The sequence below is a fragment of the Ceratotherium simum genome, chromosome 11, assembly GCF_057802395.1.
Source record: "Ceratotherium simum simum isolate JZ-2026a chromosome 11, ASM5780239v1, whole genome shotgun sequence".
Lineage (NCBI taxonomy): Eukaryota > Metazoa > Chordata > Mammalia > Perissodactyla > Rhinocerotidae > Ceratotherium > Ceratotherium simum.
In genome coordinates, this window is record NC_141910.1 from 51964901 (window position 1) to 51982704 (window position 17804).

General features: G+C 52.9%; 1 protein-coding gene across 1 annotated transcript in view; it reads right to left on the reverse strand.

Moving 5' to 3' along the window:
• The window catches only part of TOGARAM2 (TOG array regulator of axonemal microtubules 2), a 39450-nt gene that overhangs the window by 11325 nt on the left and 10321 nt on the right, over positions 1 to 17804 (reverse strand). Inside the window, exons 6-17 of the mRNA XM_004418596.3 lie at positions 16900 to 16946; positions 14377 to 14543; positions 11677 to 11833; positions 11284 to 11448; positions 9019 to 9172; positions 8231 to 8336; positions 7193 to 7428; positions 4919 to 5077; positions 3917 to 4034; positions 3434 to 3528; positions 1558 to 1750; positions 384 to 600 (exon numbers count right to left, since the gene is read on the reverse strand). Of these exons, the coding sequence (XP_004418653.2) occupies positions 384 to 600; positions 1558 to 1750; positions 3434 to 3528; positions 3917 to 4034; positions 4919 to 5077; positions 7193 to 7428; positions 8231 to 8336; positions 9019 to 9172; positions 11284 to 11448; positions 11677 to 11833; positions 14377 to 14543; positions 16900 to 16946 (1814 nt within the window). The remainder of the gene's footprint in view (positions 1 to 383; positions 601 to 1557; positions 1751 to 3433; positions 3529 to 3916; positions 4035 to 4918; positions 5078 to 7192; positions 7429 to 8230; positions 8337 to 9018; positions 9173 to 11283; positions 11449 to 11676; positions 11834 to 14376; positions 14544 to 16899; positions 16947 to 17804) is intronic.

The following is a 17804-nucleotide window of genomic DNA, read 5'->3' on the forward strand; positions in this document are numbered from 1 at the left end:
TTTCCTGGCAATCCTGACCTGTGTGTCCTTCGATGCCCTGTTGGCTTACTCACTGTGGTGCTGTGTGACCCTGGGTGAGTCATTTCTGTCACATGTACTATGTGAAGGCAAGCCTAGATCATCTCCACATCTCCTTCACTTCTCACTAAGACACATGCGTGGATGTGCATGGGAAAACTTGCCAACCAAGAGCCACAGAGGCGCTGGGCTGCCCATCCCTGCTCTATGCAGCCTTTGGGGAAAGGTTTAGCCTGACAGCCAACCAGTGCCTTTCACCGCTCTGCTGATTCCCAAGCAGGAAGGGTGGGCCCATGCTAGGGGGCTACTAGGGAGGGATCCAGCTGCCTACCAGAACCAAGTGGGGGCTGCAGCAGGAGGCTCACCCAGACTCTCAATCATTGCATCCAGTGCAGTCGCCGCAGCAGCGTAAATCCCTGAGTTCTTGGAGTTGAGGTTGTCTGCGACAGCGATGATGATAGAGAGCAGCACAGGTTGCAAGCTTTCTTTCAGGAGGGGGATCATCTTGGAGAGGGACTCCAGCGCCCACTGGTTCACTTTCTTGTTGGAATCCTGAAGCCTTGGGGTGAAAGCGTCAAAGACCTATTGAGGGAACAGAAACCAAGAGCCCATGGGAACCCAGGCTGGGCAGGAGTCCCACAGTCCAACCAACCTCCCTCGGAAGGGATTCCTCCTGCGTCCCTGACAGGGGTCATCTAAACTATCCAGAACATTTCCAATGATGAAGAGCTTGCCTCCTCAAAAGGGGAGGGGACAAGAGGGAGGAGCGAGCCCCTATTGAGCACCCATTGTGTGCACAGCATCAGAGCATGGTGTCAGGTACTCTGTTGTCTCTCTTTCAGGGAGTGATCTTAACAACCCACGTGGCAGGTGTTCTCATCCTCACTTCACACTAAAAACAAAACAAAAACTGACGCTGGAAGAGGTTAAAAGTCTTGCCCCAGGTCACACAGCTAGTAAGAAATTTGGATGGAGACCCATGTCCGCTGACATCAAGCCTGTGTCTTAACTCTGCTATGTGGCTTGACTGTCAGCAGTCTCACTCCTGGAAGGAGCTTTCCAGCCTGTGAAAGGCCTGTGCCTGCTCCTAACCCGCCTGTCCAGCCATCCTGGCCCAGTCGTCTAGTCCACCACATGCTCTGCCGCCAAAACATCATGTGCATAGCTAGACCAGGAGCAGCCCCCAGTCACAGCATTTTCCACCTCTGTCCTCCTCCCCATAAATCTGCTAGAGGGATGAGAGACACCCAGAACATCTCTGAGCAGTCCCAAGGTGCCCGGGAGAAGGCAGTGCCCTCACCCCTTGGCCACTTCTGGCCCTTCGTTACCAAGGCAACTGGACAGCTAGTGCTGATTGGAACAGCAAGCCCTGTTCTCTTACACTGGGATCACACGCCTGTTGTACCGCCCTGGCCCCTTCCTGGCCCTCTTTACCCCAAGGGGTCTGGCACTAGGTCCAACCCTGTTCTGAGTTTTCCAAATTGAAGTTGCACCCACAGGGAGAGACAGGTGGGAGGGCAGGGGTGGGGCAGTGCTCACCTGGACCAGGTTGGTGGTGATGAGCTCGGGCTTGGCCTTGCAGTAGTCCAGGAGCCGCCCCACACCTTCCATCCGAGACTGGTACTCCTTGGCCTCCAGCAGCCGCGTCAGCTCCCGCAGCTGCTCCACTGTCTCCAAGCCACCTCGCATGGAGGAGCGCAGCCCCGCCAGCCACGGGCCATTGGAGCTGAGCCTATGTGGAAGGAGCATCTGATCTGGGCAGCCCCAAGGGATGGACATACCTCTTGTCCCATGCCCCCTCCCACAGACAGGTGGGGCTGAGACAAGAGTGTCACCCACAGCTTAATCTACCCCCAGCTTCTCCTCCACTCACTGCTGGGGGACACTGGTCTTAGGAACTCTAGAAGTCCCTTTTCCTCAGGGGGCAACAATATGGTGGCCTAGCACCCCATCCCCTTGTCAGAGCGAGGGCTCTCTCTTCCTCCCTTTTTTTCTCTTTTCAGAAGACATGTGAAGAATGGGAGAGAAAGCTTGCAGTGAAGGGGTGGGAATCCACAAAGAGATGACTGGTGCATATTTAATCTAAGACTGAGGGAGGATCCTGCCAGGTGCCTGCATCCTGATGCCTGGCTGTCCAGGCCCTGCTCACACTCCTCCAGTAACTAGGGAAATGTTAAGAAGCCCTGTTCTCTTACTCTGGGATCATATGCCCGTTGTACCCCTCTGGCCCCTTCCAGCTAGCATGAGAGCAGCTCCTATCCCCCCATCCAGCTCAGAGCCTGGGTCTATGAGCTCATGCCCTACACCCGGGTCCCACCTGACAGAGCCCCAACACCATTCATTCTGTCATTCATTCCTACATTCCATGCTGTTTGCCAGCTGAGTGCCAAGAGCTGTGCTGGGCACTGAGAACAATGAGAAGAGAGACACGGCCTTTGATCTAAGGCGCTCACAGACCAATGGGAGACAGGTAAGTCAACAGGCTGACAGAGGACTAAAGAACAGGAGCAACCTGTCTACCCGGAGGACATGGGGGCACAGAGTGTCAGAGAGAGCTTCCGAGAGAGGGTGACAGGTGAGCTGAATCTTGCAGAATAAACAGGCACGTTCTAGGTGCAGATGGCACAGCACAAGCAAAGGCTCAGTAGGGAGAGAGAGCATGGAGAGGCAGGGAACATGAGCTCTCTGGTCTGGCTGAGAGAGGCTGCATGGGAGAGAGGCAGGAAGTTATCCTTGAAGGGGTGGGCGGGGGGCTTCCCTGGGTGCCCTGCTAAGAAGCTCATATGTAGACCTCCCAGGACACTGTAGAAAAGTTTTTAAGTTTTAGACACAGAAGTGACCATTGGATTCCTGCTTGGTTTCTAACTCCTCCTAGCTCCCACCCTCCAGCCCCTCAGCCCATTCCTTCTCATCTACCTTGGTCTCAATTCTGCCTCTAAATGAGTCTCAGGCTGGCCACTCTGATGGTGAAAGGGTCTGCAGCTCTAAATGAATGGAGAAACACTGAGCTCATACAGCCTGACCAACAACACATTCCACCTGTACGAGTGGAGTTGCTCCTACTTGGCCAAGAGAGCAGACCAGGAGCAGCCCTCAGCCACAGCATCTTCCACCTCTGCCCTCTCCCCATAAATCTTCTAGAGGGATGAGAGATGCCCAGAACATCTCTGAGCAGTCCCAAGGTGCCTGGCAGGAGGCATCTACTGGCAGATGCTCCAGATCCCAGGATTTGGTCTCCCAGGATTTGGGTGAGGAACACATCCTATAAATTCACCCATGAGTGCTGGAGACATAACTAGGCCTCAGCCGTAGCCCAGATCCACACATCCTCCCAGAGCCTCCCCTGGCCTGGGGCAAGCAGAACATCTGTCACAGTCTTGGATGTGGAGCCCCAGAGAGACAAGAGCAGCCATACCCGTGCTCGCCGGGCAGCCCGTTCTCACACACCACCAGACTCCTGGACACCTTGCGGCCTTTGGCAAATGGAGGGTCCTCACTATCTTCTATTCCCTTGAAAAATACAAACAAAACATGAGCCAAAAGGGGTGGCCCTGTGGGGAACTGCCAGACACTCCAGCCTAGATCGTAACAAGAGGAATGCCTCCTTCCACAGGGGAGAGCTTCGGAGGGCAGAGTAGAGCCTTCCAGAGCACTGGGAGTGGAGTCAGGAGTCAAGATCCCCATTTAACAGATGAAGGCGTAGAGGCCCAGAGAGGCTCAAGGAACAGGCAGTGAGGGGCAGAAGCAGGTCAGAGCAGAGGGGAAGGGAATTCCGCCTGTCCGGAGCCGTGGAGGACATGAAAGCCACTGGCGTGCACTCCCCACTCCCCTGACCAGCGTGAGGGCTGCCAGGCTCAGCTGTGACCCCACCCCAGACCACTCACAGCCCACCGCTCACCCGCAGTTTAATGGCCGCCATGACCTTGCGCAGGTCGTGAGACGGGAGCGACTGCTTCAGAAATGCATCAAACTTCGAGTTCGACATCAAGATATTCACCATCTTCCGGCCATAAAACCTGCCATAGGAGAAAGAGCAAGATGAAGAAATAGCCTCAGAAATGCATCATAAATTTACTTTATATAAAGCTTTACATAATTTTTCTAATTATAGTAAGAGAGTTTTTAATACTTTTTCTAATTAGGACACTAATCCCCACCCAGTTAAAAACTAGATTCAGAAAAGAATGAACATCATCCATAATCTCAAGAGAAATCCACTATTACATTTTTATGTAGTTTCTTATAGTCTTTTTTCAGTGCATATACATTTTAGTTGATATCAGAATGTATATACAACTTTTATCCAGCTTTTTTCACTTTATCATTAATCATCTTCCCATGTCATCCTTTTTAATGGCTACATAATATTCTCTTAGGTGGCTATACCAAAATGTACTTAACTTGTTTCTAGCATGGGACATTCAGAAGTCTGAGGAAGGGTGCAGTGGGGCAGCATAGGAGCGAGTGGTCACCTCTACCTGGTGAACAGTGATGGGCTGGGGAGAGAATCAAGGAGAGCTTCATAGAAGAGGTGAACCTTGGGTTGGGACTCAAAAGATGAGTAGGAGTTCACAAGTGGCAGAGGGCAGGCAGGGTGGACAAATGACCACAGGAGGATGAGGAGAACCAGGGAGTGCAGTGCCATGGAAACCAGGAAGCATAGGGTTCCCAGAAGGAAAATGAAGTGTAGCCCACACCATTCAGTGTGAGAGAGAGGCCAGAATGGAGAGGAGTTTTAAATCTGGAGAGATATTAGATCCTGATTTCCATCCCTCACCAACAATTAAAAACAAACAAACCAAAACCTTCTGCTTCCCCTCCAATATTCCCCATTGGCTGGTTGCATTATGTGTCCCGGGCTGGCCAGGTCAGTAGCCCCAGGCCCCTGGCCCTGCCTTACCTGGTGTCCTGGTTGGAGTCCTGGGCCAGCCTCACCAGGTTGTGCACCAGCATGTCTGTGCTGTCCTTGGTGCCTGAGAGAAGCTTCTCAGCGCCTATCTGCTCCAGCACGGCCAAGAGGTGCTCAGCAGTGCATTTCCGGACTAAGGGGTTTCGGTGGCTGAAAAGAAACAAAATCACAGTCAGGGACTCAGTCAAGGAACGGGGTGTGGGGGTCCCCACACTGGCACACATGGACCTACAACTGTGCATCCATGATTCATGCCACAGTGGGCTCCAAATTCTGTCTCGGGTCAGCTAAAGGGAATCTTTGAGGAAAGAGCAATCATTCCCTGACAATAGGGATAAGGATGAGGACAGCAACAACGGGGGTGGGAATAGCACACCGTGAAGCCGCGTGATGCTCCCCTCACACACCGTGTGCCAACGGTTCTCTGTGCCCCCCTGAGGTCTTAGTCTGCCTTTGTCTAAGTGCGCTTCCCCATCCTTTGCCCACCTAGAAAGATCCTACCTCTGCCTTCCCCAGCCCCCCAGTAGAACTAGATGCTCCCTGGGGGTAGCACTGCCTCCTCCACTGGGAGGTACGGTTGCACCCCTGTGACTCCCCAGTCAGGCTGGGAGCTCCTGGGGAGTGGGCACCAAGCACTCTCTCAGTCGAATCCCCAGTGCCCTGCTGATGCCTGGCATGTGCCTGGCACTTAGTGGGAGCTTACCGCACACTGCGCAGTTGGTGAGCTGAATTGAGACAGGAGGGGGGACAGGGGATTAATGGGTGATTTGGTAACTGTAACGGGGGAACCTGAATTCTTACAAGAGAAACCCATCAGGATGTGACCTCTTTCTTTTTCACTTTTTCAAGCAGAGCCTATGTGTCCACAGTCCATTAGGCAACACTGACCCCTTTTTCCCCAGGGTCCCATCCCAGAGGAACACAAAGGGGGACTTCTGGGCTCTCCCTCCTCAGTCTGGTCCATGGACCAGCACTGTTAGTATCGGAATCAGAATCCGCATTTTGGCAAGATCCCCGGGAATTCAAATGCACAGCACCTGCCCCTGGTTCTTGCTGACAGTGATCAGTGGCCTCAGTTTGTAGTGAGTGCACCCTCCGTGCCAGGCACCACGCCCAGCACCTTCCGTCCATTACCTCCCAACAACTCCACAAGCTACTGTGATCATCATTTGCAGGCGAGGAGGCTGAGGCAAAGGGAGGAATCCAGAAGAAAGTACAGTTAAGTCCTCCCAAGTTAATGTCAGCCACAGTAAGCACTCAGTACACATTCGGCAGAGGCAGGCACTGTCCTAAGTCCTCTTTCATGGATCAATTCATGTACTCCTCACAACAATTTTATCATCCCCATTTTACAGATGAGGAAACTGAGACACAGAGAAGTTAAGTCACAGTCCAGGACGTGAACCCAGGAGATGTGGCTCCGGAGCCCCTCGCCCTTTGCACTGGGCTGTGGTACCATTAGCAAAGGCCTGCTGGCTGCTACAACGCACTGGGGTCCATCTGAGAAGGTTCTCGGCATAAGCATCATGACTGGCTTATTGGGGTTGAGAGTTGTCTCCCCTGTGGGAGAAAGGGCTTGGGAAATGCTTTTGGTTTTGCTTTTGGTTTGGGTTTGTGCTTAAGAGGAAAGCAACTCTGGCTGCAGAAAGGCTCCAGTAGTAGCCAGCACCCCCCAAGCCCCAGGAGAAGGCCAAGTGGTGCCAGCTAAAGTAGGCGATTCTGTGCTTTGCTCCCCTCACGGCTCAGATTTCATCAGAATGAAACAGCCTCCCCTAGGAGAGGGGCTGGAGCTCCTCAGGCACAGGCTGCAGGCTGCAGAGGCAGCCCCGTCTCCCGGGACGTTACCACGGCCACTAGGAGCTCCCCAAGCTTGAGCAGAACAACAGCACCTCTCCCCTTCCAGCCAGAGCTCAGGGCTTCCCTGAGCTCCCCTCCTTATCCCCAGCCGGGCCCAGGGAAGGTGAGAGAGAAGCCCACCAGGAAGCAGGGGTCTTCCTCCCCCAGCTAAATGCATGAGGCATTCGCTTGAAGCCTGAGGTGGGCCCCTCCTTCACTCTGACCCTCTGACTCATCACCTGGGCCTCTGAAATCCCAAAGGACCCCGCTACAGCCTCACTTTCCGCCTCCCTCCTTCTCTGTCTCTTTCCATCCTTCCTTCCTGCCCTCCCACCCCCATTTACTTGCTCCTTTCCCATCCCAGGGCCTCTCCTCTGGCCTCACCTTCCCAGACCACTCCCACCCCTCAGACAATGGACCTTCACATACTAGACACCCGCTGAGGTGAGGGCCACCAGGGAGCGGGCCGGAGTCACGTTCTCCACCATGGCCCCTAGGGACCGGTTGGCTGCTCTCTGGATGAACTCGCTGGTATTCCCCATCTTCTGGAGCAGGCAGCGGGCGATCTCCTCAGCCTCCTGGTCCATATTCTTCTTCAAGGCCTGGAAGAGGTCTCCCAGGATGCTGATTGCCAGGCGGGACACCTTGGAGCGGAGGTTGGTAACCTTGGAGAGAGATGGGAGAGGGACCCTCCAGGGCGGCTGGACCCTGACAAGGGTTCCAGAACGTACCAAGAATGGGGCACTGCGCCACCCCCTCCAGCCACCTCCACCTTCACCCCAGGCCTCGGCCTTGCCAGGCTGGAAAGGAAAATCCTACAGCAGCTCTGGCAAAGCAGTCCCATTTTTTAAAAATACCATTACTGTTGTTATCATCATAATTACTAATTCCACTATCATTATCATCTGAAATTTATGCAGCACTTAGTCTTCAAAACACTTTGATAAATAACATCCAATTTGATCTTCACAAGGCCCCCTGATTGGAACAGTCCATTCCCAAGGGAGGGGCATGGCCTCCACATGTGATGTGATAAGATGCGTCTTATTGTCCCTCTGGGCCCAGCCTAGGCCAAGCCCCAGCCCCATGAGAGAAAGGCCTTGGGAAATGCTACAACTGCCTTGAGGTTAGAATCTGGCCCAGAACGCCGCATCCCTCCTCTGACATTCTGAGTACAGAGGACAATGCAAGGTTGTGACAAATGGGCATACAGGACTCTGATTGTTTCAATACCCAGAGATTAAAAATAAGGAAACCCAGGTCTCAGTTTTCCGATCAGAAATGGGTGGCCACCTCCCACCTCAGTGGCTGAGGTCTGAGAAATAAGCAAGGGATGCCCACGTTCCGGGAGCCCCTCTGTGGCTGCTGTGTGACCCGCAGTGAGCAGCACCAGTGAAGAGGGACTGGCTGCAGGGTGGAGGGCCGGGGGTGGGGGCCAGAGGGCGCACAGGCTCTGGGAAGCCTCACCTCCCCAGTCACAGCCAAGGACACGTCGTGCAGCCTCCCGGCGAGGACCTCCGGGTGACAGGCGGCCAGGCGCTGGATGCTCACCAGCCCCTTCTCCTTCATCTGCCTGAAAAGCAAGTCCAGACCCTGTCACAGGCAGGTGGGAGGGAGGAGCCCCACTCCCTCTGCAGACTAGGGACACCCCTGTCACCACCCCTCCCCGCACCACTGCAGGGTGGGATTTGATGGCCTCAAAGTCAGGGTTTCCTGATGGAACACCCAGGCTGAAATCCCAACAGTCCAGTAAAAGCCAATTTAGGGGACCCTGGCTCACCCTCACCCAGCACTTGGGCCTACACCTGACACAACGTGAGCACCTTCAAGAGAGGGCACTGGAACATGAGGAGTGAAGACAGGAAGGGCTTCCCACAAATGTTCTGGACCCCAAATCATCCATTACTCTGCTCATGACTAGGACTGTGTGTCCTGCCAGGGTAGTGGGAGGAGCACTGGGAGCAGATTAAACTTGATTCAGAGAAATAAAGTGCTGTGACCTTAAGGAAGTGTTGTGGAGTCAAATTTATACTTGCCACGCCTGGCTCTGGTATGCCACAGAGCAGTGCACAGGGCTGCTTAGAAGTCCCGGGGCAGACACAGGAGGCTAGACTCACACACACGCACACACGCACACGCACTCCTCTCTCCACGGCACCAGGGCCTGGCAGTGGGGGAGGAGGGCAGCTGGGGGCAGGAGCTATTCTGCAGCTCTCCCCCGGCCACAGTGCATGAAGGGGAAGATGTCTCCTCACCAGTCGCTGCTGTCAAGGCACTGGAGGGCATCCATCAACCCCAGCTCCGGGTTTGAGAAAGGCCTCAACTCCTTAAAGGCTTGAAGGTCCATCTCTTCCTCCTCTTCTTCCCATTCAGGAGACCCCAACATAAGCACTGCAGGCAATGAGTTAGCTGCACTCACAGAAAAGAAAAGGAACAGGGCAGGTTTCACCAGGAGAACCCTGGTGCCACAGAGACTTCCTAAATCTCTACCTTGTTGACTTTTTCCATTCCTGCCCTTGCCAACCTGATTATTATAAACAAACTGGCCTGTGATATGCAGCTTGGTGTCATGTGGCCAAGCCCACCGAGCCAGGGATTCACCCCCAATCCTGCCCTATCTACGGTTGAGAGGGGGCGCATAAGTCTGTCAAGGAATGACTCCCTTACTCCCTTTGGTGGTGTTCTAACCTCCTTCCCCACCAGGAACCTGTGTTATCAGCTTCTCCTCCTTCCCCTCACACTCCATCCTTTTGTGAAGTTGCTCAAGGGCAGGGAAGTGGTCCAAAGGCAGCTGGCCGGAGGAAGCAGGAGACAATGAAAGCATCCCCCCAAGACAATGTAGCTAACTGGCACCCGCGTGGTCAAGATGTGGCCACACTTGCAGGGACTGACAATAAGCAGGGATGTTGTTTAAAAATCAGATCACGTTTTCTATGCACTCCTTCTTTGGGGACAAATGCTAGAATCATAAAATCCTAGAAGAACAGGAAGAAAGTTTAGAGCTATCTATCAGGTCCAACGCCTGAATCACAGAGTTGAGGCATCAGAGGCCCAGAGAGGCTGGAGGCCCCACCCGCAGTCCCCCAGCTCCTCTATCAGCAGAGCCAGGACAAGGAGGTCTCCTCCGAATCCAGGGTCTCTCTGCCACACCTAGCCTCCTGGCTAGCTCTCTTCAGAGGTCCATCTCCACTGGGATGATTTTCACCATGGCATATCCAGGAAGTCCAGAGTTGGGGGGGCTGTCCTTCACTTAAAGCCAAGACACAAAGACCTCATTCCTGGATGCTCTTGTCAGCTCTGCCAATGGATCAGGAGTCATTAGCTAAAGCCTTAGTCCCTATGGGCCACCATCACCTTGAGTGACCCAGAGTGACCCTGGGTCTCTGGGTCTCAGTTCTACTGTCTATAAAATGAGTGGGGTGGGTTAGACAGATCAATATTTCTCAAGTATCAACCATTCAATTACCACTTTCATGATTTTTTATCATATCTCTTAATTACCTGTACTTTTATTTATACGGTATTTTTCTTCAAATCAACCCACTTTTCAAATCCTAAATAAGTTTATTTTAAAGGGAAATTATGTCACTACCATAATCTGTAAGCTAATATTATTTGTCATAGAACATGATAAATATTTACAGTAAAAATAAAATGTTATAAACTCTAGCTATAAAATTACGGCCAGCTTCCGATGTCTCTGAGCCAAAAGGAAAGTCTCTGTTTAAAAAGGAGATTTGCAAGTCTTAGAGAGGTGCTAAAAACTAGCACCAAATTAAGACTTTCTACTTGATGGAATCAAAAGGATAGAAACAGAATGGAAAAGGGAGGTGAGTCAATATTATTTCTGGCACCAAAATGATGCTCTATTCTACCATCACGGTCCCACTACATCCCACACTTAAAGAAACTCCAAACCTGGTTGGTTCTTTTCAAATGTTCTTTAGTAGTAGATTTTTTTCAAATGAAATCACATGTGGATGCCTAGTATATGAAAAGGTGAGGCAAAATAGATGCTCCTCTGGGAGAATGGGGACAGAGGCTCCCCTTATCCCTTTGCACCTTCCTGAGCATCCCACAGAACCTTTTGATCCTGGGATCCTGGTCTGAAACCACCCTGTGAAGCCCTGACATTTTATGAGGCAACATGCAGGAAACCAGGGTCTTCCCAGAACCCTCTCTCCCTCTTCCTTGTGTTTCTAGCTACTTCCCTGGATGCTGTTTCCCAGCATCTGTGGTCCTGGTGCACTGGTGAGTCCTCTAGGACATGTCACACAGGTGGGGCACACTGCCCAGCCATCTACAATTCCAGCTACAAGTCCCTGGTTCCCCAGCCTGGCTCGTAGATACTTTTGACTTACAGACACTGTTCCTCTCTCTCTGGCAAGGTGACCACACCCCAGGCTGCCCCCTACTCTAACATGGACAATGGGCAGAGGCAGAACAGCCAAGGTCACCTTTGCCACGCACCAAAGCACAACGAGAGGACATGCACCCCCGGCAGTCGGTCTGGGCCCCACCTGAAGCATGGCGGGCAAAGCTGGGCTCCTGCTTGCTGACGGAGATGCTGGGCAGTGAGGCCCGGTTGGCCCGCTTCCTCAGGATGACCCCGATGTTGTTCCTGCGTGGGCTGCTCAGCTCAGTGGGCACAGACAGCGTCCTGCTGCCCCGGAGGGGAAGGAGACCTATGGAAGCAGAGAAAGTTCTAGGATGGAGCAGGTCCTACCTGTCCCCAGAACCCAGTGTCCTCCTTTGGAAATGGGCCCATCAGCAAGCTATGAGAGAGTAGATGTGGCCCCCTGTCCAGTCTCAGGATAGGGAGGGTGGGGAGATATGGACAATCTCTCTTTTGGCCCAAGTGTTGGCCAAGAAGCATCCTTAGCCTGAGGGAATCCCGCCCAGGCACCCAGTACCTTCTTTCATCAAGGTCCTCCGGGAGCCCAGGCTCTGGGAAGCGAGCTCCCGCTCCTTCTCCCTCTCCGGCTCCTTTGCCCTCCCGAACAACTCCATCTCCTTCATCTGCTTCAGCCGCATCTTCTCCTGGGCAGACCTGGAGATGGTGACCTGGATCTGGCACAAGGTCAAGGCAAACTCCATTACACTTGGAGACTCAACTGTGCTTTCTATACCTTCATTCATTCAATCATCAGGAATGTGAGTGGCTCCTATGCATCGACTGCTGTTCTAGAGTGAACAAAATGACAAAGGCCTTGCTCCCAAAGAGCTGCCATGCAACGGGGAGACAGCAAACAGACCAGTCTCTAATGTCAGGCAATACATACTGGAAGGAAAGTAAGGGACAGAGGGTGATGGGCCTTCTGTTTTAGGTAGGAAGGCCCAGGGGGACTCCCTGCAGAGGCGAAATTTAAGCAGAGACATAAATGAAATGAGGGAGCAGGTCATGCAGATTTCTAGGAGACAAATGTTCTAAGCAGAGAGAGTGGCAAGTGCAAAGGCCCTGAGGCTGGAGTGTGCTGGGCTTGGTTGGGAGCAGGGAGGAGGACGCTGGCTGGAGCACCCTGAGTCAAAGGATGGTAGGACACTGGGCAGAGGGGGTGGGGGTGGGGCAGAGCCATAGCACACTGGGCCCTGTGGTCCATGGTGAGGATTTGGGCTTTTCCTCTGAAGGATGCTGCAAGCCACTGGAGGTTTTGAGCAGAGGAATGACATGATCAGACTTCCCTTTTTTTTGGAGGGGTGGGGGCGGTGGTTGGAGGGATTCTCTAAGTGTTGTGTTTTTTTAAAACCTTTTATTTTGACGTAATTTAAGACTCACAGAAGTTGCAAAAACAGAACCAAGAGTTCCCATGTGGTGGGGCTTGGACTAGGATAACAGGAATGGGAATGGTAGAGGGGCCAGATTCCAGACACATTTCAAAAGCAGAGCCCACCGCTTTTGCTGATATGTGAGATGTGGGATAAGAGAGAAAGAGGAGACAAGGATGGGCTCAAGATCTTCAGCTGGAGCAGCTGGAAGGCTGGAGTTGCCTTTTACTGCCGTTCACTGAGAGGGGACACTGGGAAAAGAGGAGGTTTTGGGGGGTGAGGATTCAACAGTTGAATTTTGGACAAGGTAAGTTTGAACTGTAATTCAATGTCTAAGTGGAGATGTTGAGTATCAGTTTATACATATATATATATAGTTAGATAATTTAACTGCTACTGGAGGTCAGGAGAAGGTCTGAGCTGGAGAGGGAAGTTTGGGAGTCCTCAGCACGTAGATAGTACCTAATGCCCTAGACTGGTCAGGTCACAGGGGGTCAGTATAAACAGACAAGAGGCCAGAGGTCTGAGCTCTGGGGGCCTCCAACGTATGGAGGTCAGGAAGATGAGGAGGAGTCAGCAAAGAAGGCCTGGGATGGCCCCCGCTATGATGTAGGCAGAGAATCAAGAAAAACCCATCCCTCACCTCCATCCCTAGGAGGGGAATTCAAGAAGGATGAGCCACAAAAGCAGCTGATGGGTCAAGTTAGAAGAGGACTGAGATGTGCTGCACGTGGGAAGGTAACAGCCATCGGTGATCTCAATGTGGGCCGTTTCAATGGGGCGGTGGAGACTAAAGCCCACCTGAAGTGGACTAGGGAGAGAATGGGTAGAGAGATGAGGTAGCTTTGTTTTCTTAAAATAAAGGAAATAACAGAGAGCTAAGATCCTGATAGGCAGGACCCAATTTCAAGGAGAATATTGTTGATGCAAGAGTACGGACAAATGTTGGAGTTGCGGTGTTAGATGGATTGAGCTAGAACAGCAGGAGAAGGTGGTGAGTGAATGGGATGCTTGAAATTGAGACTCCAGTGGGGTGAAGTTATTTGCAGTGCCAGGGTCTACGGTATGACCACGGGAGTGAGTGGCTAAGGGGGTGGAGGATGAGATCATCTCACAGCACTGAATTACTCTCCCTCTGTTTCATGACCTGTTGCCCTCGTTGGAGTAGGACTATGGTGCCCGCATCTTATCATCATCGCTGGATCCTAGTCCTAACACAGTAGTACATGCACATAGCAGGCCTTCGAGATAAGTTTATTGCACTTTTATATCTCTGTCTAAAAGAATGAGCACGGGTCCTCATAACAGTGACTCTCCAAGTGTTACTAAATGCATCAAGACTCGGATCTGGATGAATCATCTGGACCAAGGTCATCTTAGAAGTGCAAGGTATTTGTCAGCCTGTCAAGCACAGCCTTTGGCTGATCTGCCTCTGAGTCAGCGGCTCCTCAGTTGCTATCTTGGGTGTTGGTTCAAATGACTCAGCTTGGTTCACCTAAGCCCCTCTGAGCTCTCCCCCGCATCCTGCTTCCTTCTGAACCATGTGTGGCCTCTTCTGCCCTCTCTTCCTCCCTCATCCCTGCCCCTCAGCTCCCGCTATACTCTTCCCTTCACCTAGTCCCCCACCCCCATCCTTCTCCTCTTCTCTCTTGCTTCTCTTCCTTTCTTCAGCCCTCACCCCAAACCCATCCACAGATTCTAGCCATAAATACTAGGGGCAGCTGCCTTGGGGCTCTTCCTTGCTTACCTCAAGCTGGTCTCACACTTGTATATTTCAGAAACATGCTTATGTTCAGCCAGTGGTCCACTAAGACCCTGACATCCTCCTCCCCTTGCTTTCCAGATACCTTGGTGCTGCTCTCCTCCTGGTCCTCTTCTTTAGGCAAGGGGTGGGCTTCTTTGGCATGGCCGAAGGAGAAGGCTGTCAGCGTAGGAGCAGACTGAGATGAAGGCAGGGCAGGCTTCTCGGGGGCTGAAGACCTGCCTCTGATGGGCAGAGCCAAAGGTTTTGGCTCTGAGGAGTCAAGAACAAGAATGGAACTGAGGACACCCAGCACCCTGAAGCAGCAGCAGTCCCTCTGGGCTTCCCCTGAGGCTCTACGACCCTGGTTGGTGTAACGTTTTATTGCCTAAGCCCTCCACCCTCAATTCTTCTGCCCAACCCTTCCTTGATGGAGAAAGACATATGTTAAATTTATTCTTCAGAGCAGCATTGGCACGCATAGAATGAGCTGCCCAAGGACCAACACCGTCCTCCTCTCATTTATCCATCCATCCATCCATTCATTCAACAATTACTGCACACCTCAGTCTAAGAAGGAGAGGGAGGAAGGAGGCTGGACAGGAAACAGGGGCAGATCTGTTATCTAAGAGGCTGAAGATATTTCCTAAGAAAATAAATCTGTATTACCTCGAAGGTATTTACCTCAGGAAGAGAAAAAATAAAATGACCCCATTGGCCATTTTATACCACCAAGGACCTGTCTGAGACTATGACACAGCATGAAGGGACCAGAGAACTAACTATGCTAGTCCAATCGTTTCATTTTACAGACAGGAGAGCTGAGACCCAGCAACCTTCAGATGCTCTTGTGACGGATAAAATACAAATTCATTGCCAAATGACATCAAATTCATAGTATCTTTTCATCATTCTGTATTTTCCCAATCAAATGATTTTAAAAGTATATTTCTTATTTTGGAGGCAGACTGGGAATAGGTTCATTAGTTTTCTTTTAATGAAAGAGGTGATAACCGAGTTCTCCTGCTCACAAAGTTTGCAGCTCACTGTCTTTGGGTGAAACTGCAAATCAGGGTTCCACTGGGATGGGGGCCACCACCTGGGGCTGCCTGAGGCTGGAAAGGGTGTCTTGAGTCTGGCACTCTGGCAAGGCTCCCAGGTCACCCCGGACCTCTGCCAGGCCCATGGCTTCTGCCAAGGATCCCTCTGCCTGGTGCAGGATGTGCCCAAGGACCTGGGAGAAGGATCAAGGGCCAAGGAGGAAGAGGAGTGAAGGCTCCATCTGCCCAGAAGTAAGAGGCAGGACAGAGGGCACAGGTGTCTGGGTGCCAGCTGACCAGGGCAAAGACTGCAGAAATGCCACCAGAACTGGGGAAGTCCTCTGCTTCAGACAATACCACATGAGCCCCTAGCAATGCGCTAGGACCGTTACACAGATTGGGCAATGTTAGCCCCAGCTGATGGCTGGAGGGTCGAGTGCCCTTTAAGGACTTCACTATTTTGTATCCCCCTCCTCACCTACACCTCCAAGAGAAACCCTAGAAAGGGTGTCTTGTCTGAGCAACCTGGCCCCTGCCCCCAAGCTCCTGGGAACCTGGTTCTCAAGCGGCAAGCTGGTGAGGCAGACAAGGGAGTAGTTAGGGACTGGGGTCTCTTGGCCCAAACCCCCACACTGGCATTCTCAGGGTTAGCTCTTGTGCCAGAGACACTCCAGGGAGTAGCAGAAGCAGCAGCCACCTCAGAGGTTTCTGTGCCAGGCCTGCCTCTCAGGCCCAGCTGCATGGCCTGCCCCTGGGGCCTCTTGGGCAACAGCCTCCCTTTCACCAGCTGACCCACCTGCTGAGCTGATTACAGAGTGACCTGCCGGGAAGCTGGACAGGGCGCCCCCACTTCCTGCCGCTCAGCACAGCAGCTGCCTCCAGCCCCCACGACCTGCGGCCCCGCTCAGGGTGCTCCACCCGAGTCCCCTCACCCGCCCTGCCCAGGGTTCAGCTTCCCTTCTCCCCAGAGTTAGGTCATCAGGCTGGAGAGCCCCCTCCTCCCTCTTCTAAAGCCTCTCTCCCCTCAGCCTCCCGCCCGGCCCCCAGCCCTCAGCCACACTTCCAATCCACTTGGCCCGATTCCCCTGACACTGAATCCTTCGAGGACCAGCTGACTCAGGGGTTTGTGGGATGTGGTTTAATTTCTCACTCTGTCTGGTGAGGAACACTCTCCTCTCCTTGCTTGAAACAGTGCAGGGGCAGCTGCACGATGTGTCAAAAGGGCCAGCTTTGGAGCCCTGCGGACCTGCGTGCAAACGTGACGGGGCTGCCTTCCAGCTGTGAGACGGGGAGAAGGTCCAGCTCTCTGAGCCTCAGTGCATCCCTTCTTCTGTCAAACAGGACAGCACCTTCTCTCTCAGTTGGGCCGTCGTGAAGCTACACATGCTAGTGCATGAGGACACGCCAAGCACAGAGCGGGGGCCACCCTGCAGCGTGGTGCCGGGTGACTTCAGCTTCCCCATTTGTGGAAAGAGGGGCTCAGGTACGAGAGTAGTCAGGTATCCTCTGGCCCTAATTCTGACCCCATGACCCAGCCCGGGAACCGGGGAATCAAACAACAAGTGAGGATGCGCATGGAGAGTACATACCCAGAGATTGCAGGGTCTTCTCTCGAGGCCCACTCTCCCGAGCCAAGCTTAAAAGAATGGAGGAGAAAAAAGCACCATGAGAGACGGCAAGCAAGAGCTCCTGCTGTGAGGAGGCAGGGCAGGTGGTTCAAGGAGGGGGCAACGGCCAATATGGTGGGGGCTATGGGCCCCCCTGTAAATAGGCTCTTGGTCAGGGGTTCAAAGCTGCAGGAGATACAGCTCCTTCTGCAAACTCAAGGGCAGGCTGAGCGGCAGGCCAAGCTGGGTGTCCAGAGACAGCTCTGAGCCCTATTTTCTGGCTGCACAGCCCATTGATTCCCCAGGAAGCCGCCTCCACATGGAAACTGCTCAGTGTTAAAGTAGGCCCAGGCCCCTGCTGTGCCCACAGGAGAGCAGCTGCAGCAGCTGATGGGGGCAAATCCCCTCCCAGCTCGGGGCAGACTGAGCTCAAGTCCCCCACACTGACCCACCCCGTGAGAGCTCAGAGACCCCTAAAGTCCTCCTCCTCAAGATAGTCATCCCTGTTCCCCTGCCCTCTGGGTCTAGAGGGATTGACCACTTTGTTGCTGATGGGAAATCGCCACTGTTTTGTACAATCCCAAACTCCCCAGGGGAAGGGAAGATGGGGCATGCCCCGCATTGGTTTTATGTAACTTTTTAAATAGGCAGCACCATTTACTCATTCAACGGATGTTTACTGAAGACCTACTCTGCGCCCAGCACTGTTCTAGATACTGGGAATGGAGCATCAATGAGACACGAGACGACCCCTCCTCATGGAGCTTACATGCCCATGAAGACCAGTTACGCACTATCCAACAAGGATTTTTCTCTTCTTAGCGGGGAAATGCATAGATATCAGAACCCCTGGGGGCCTGGCAGGGTAACAAGCCACAACAAAAGGA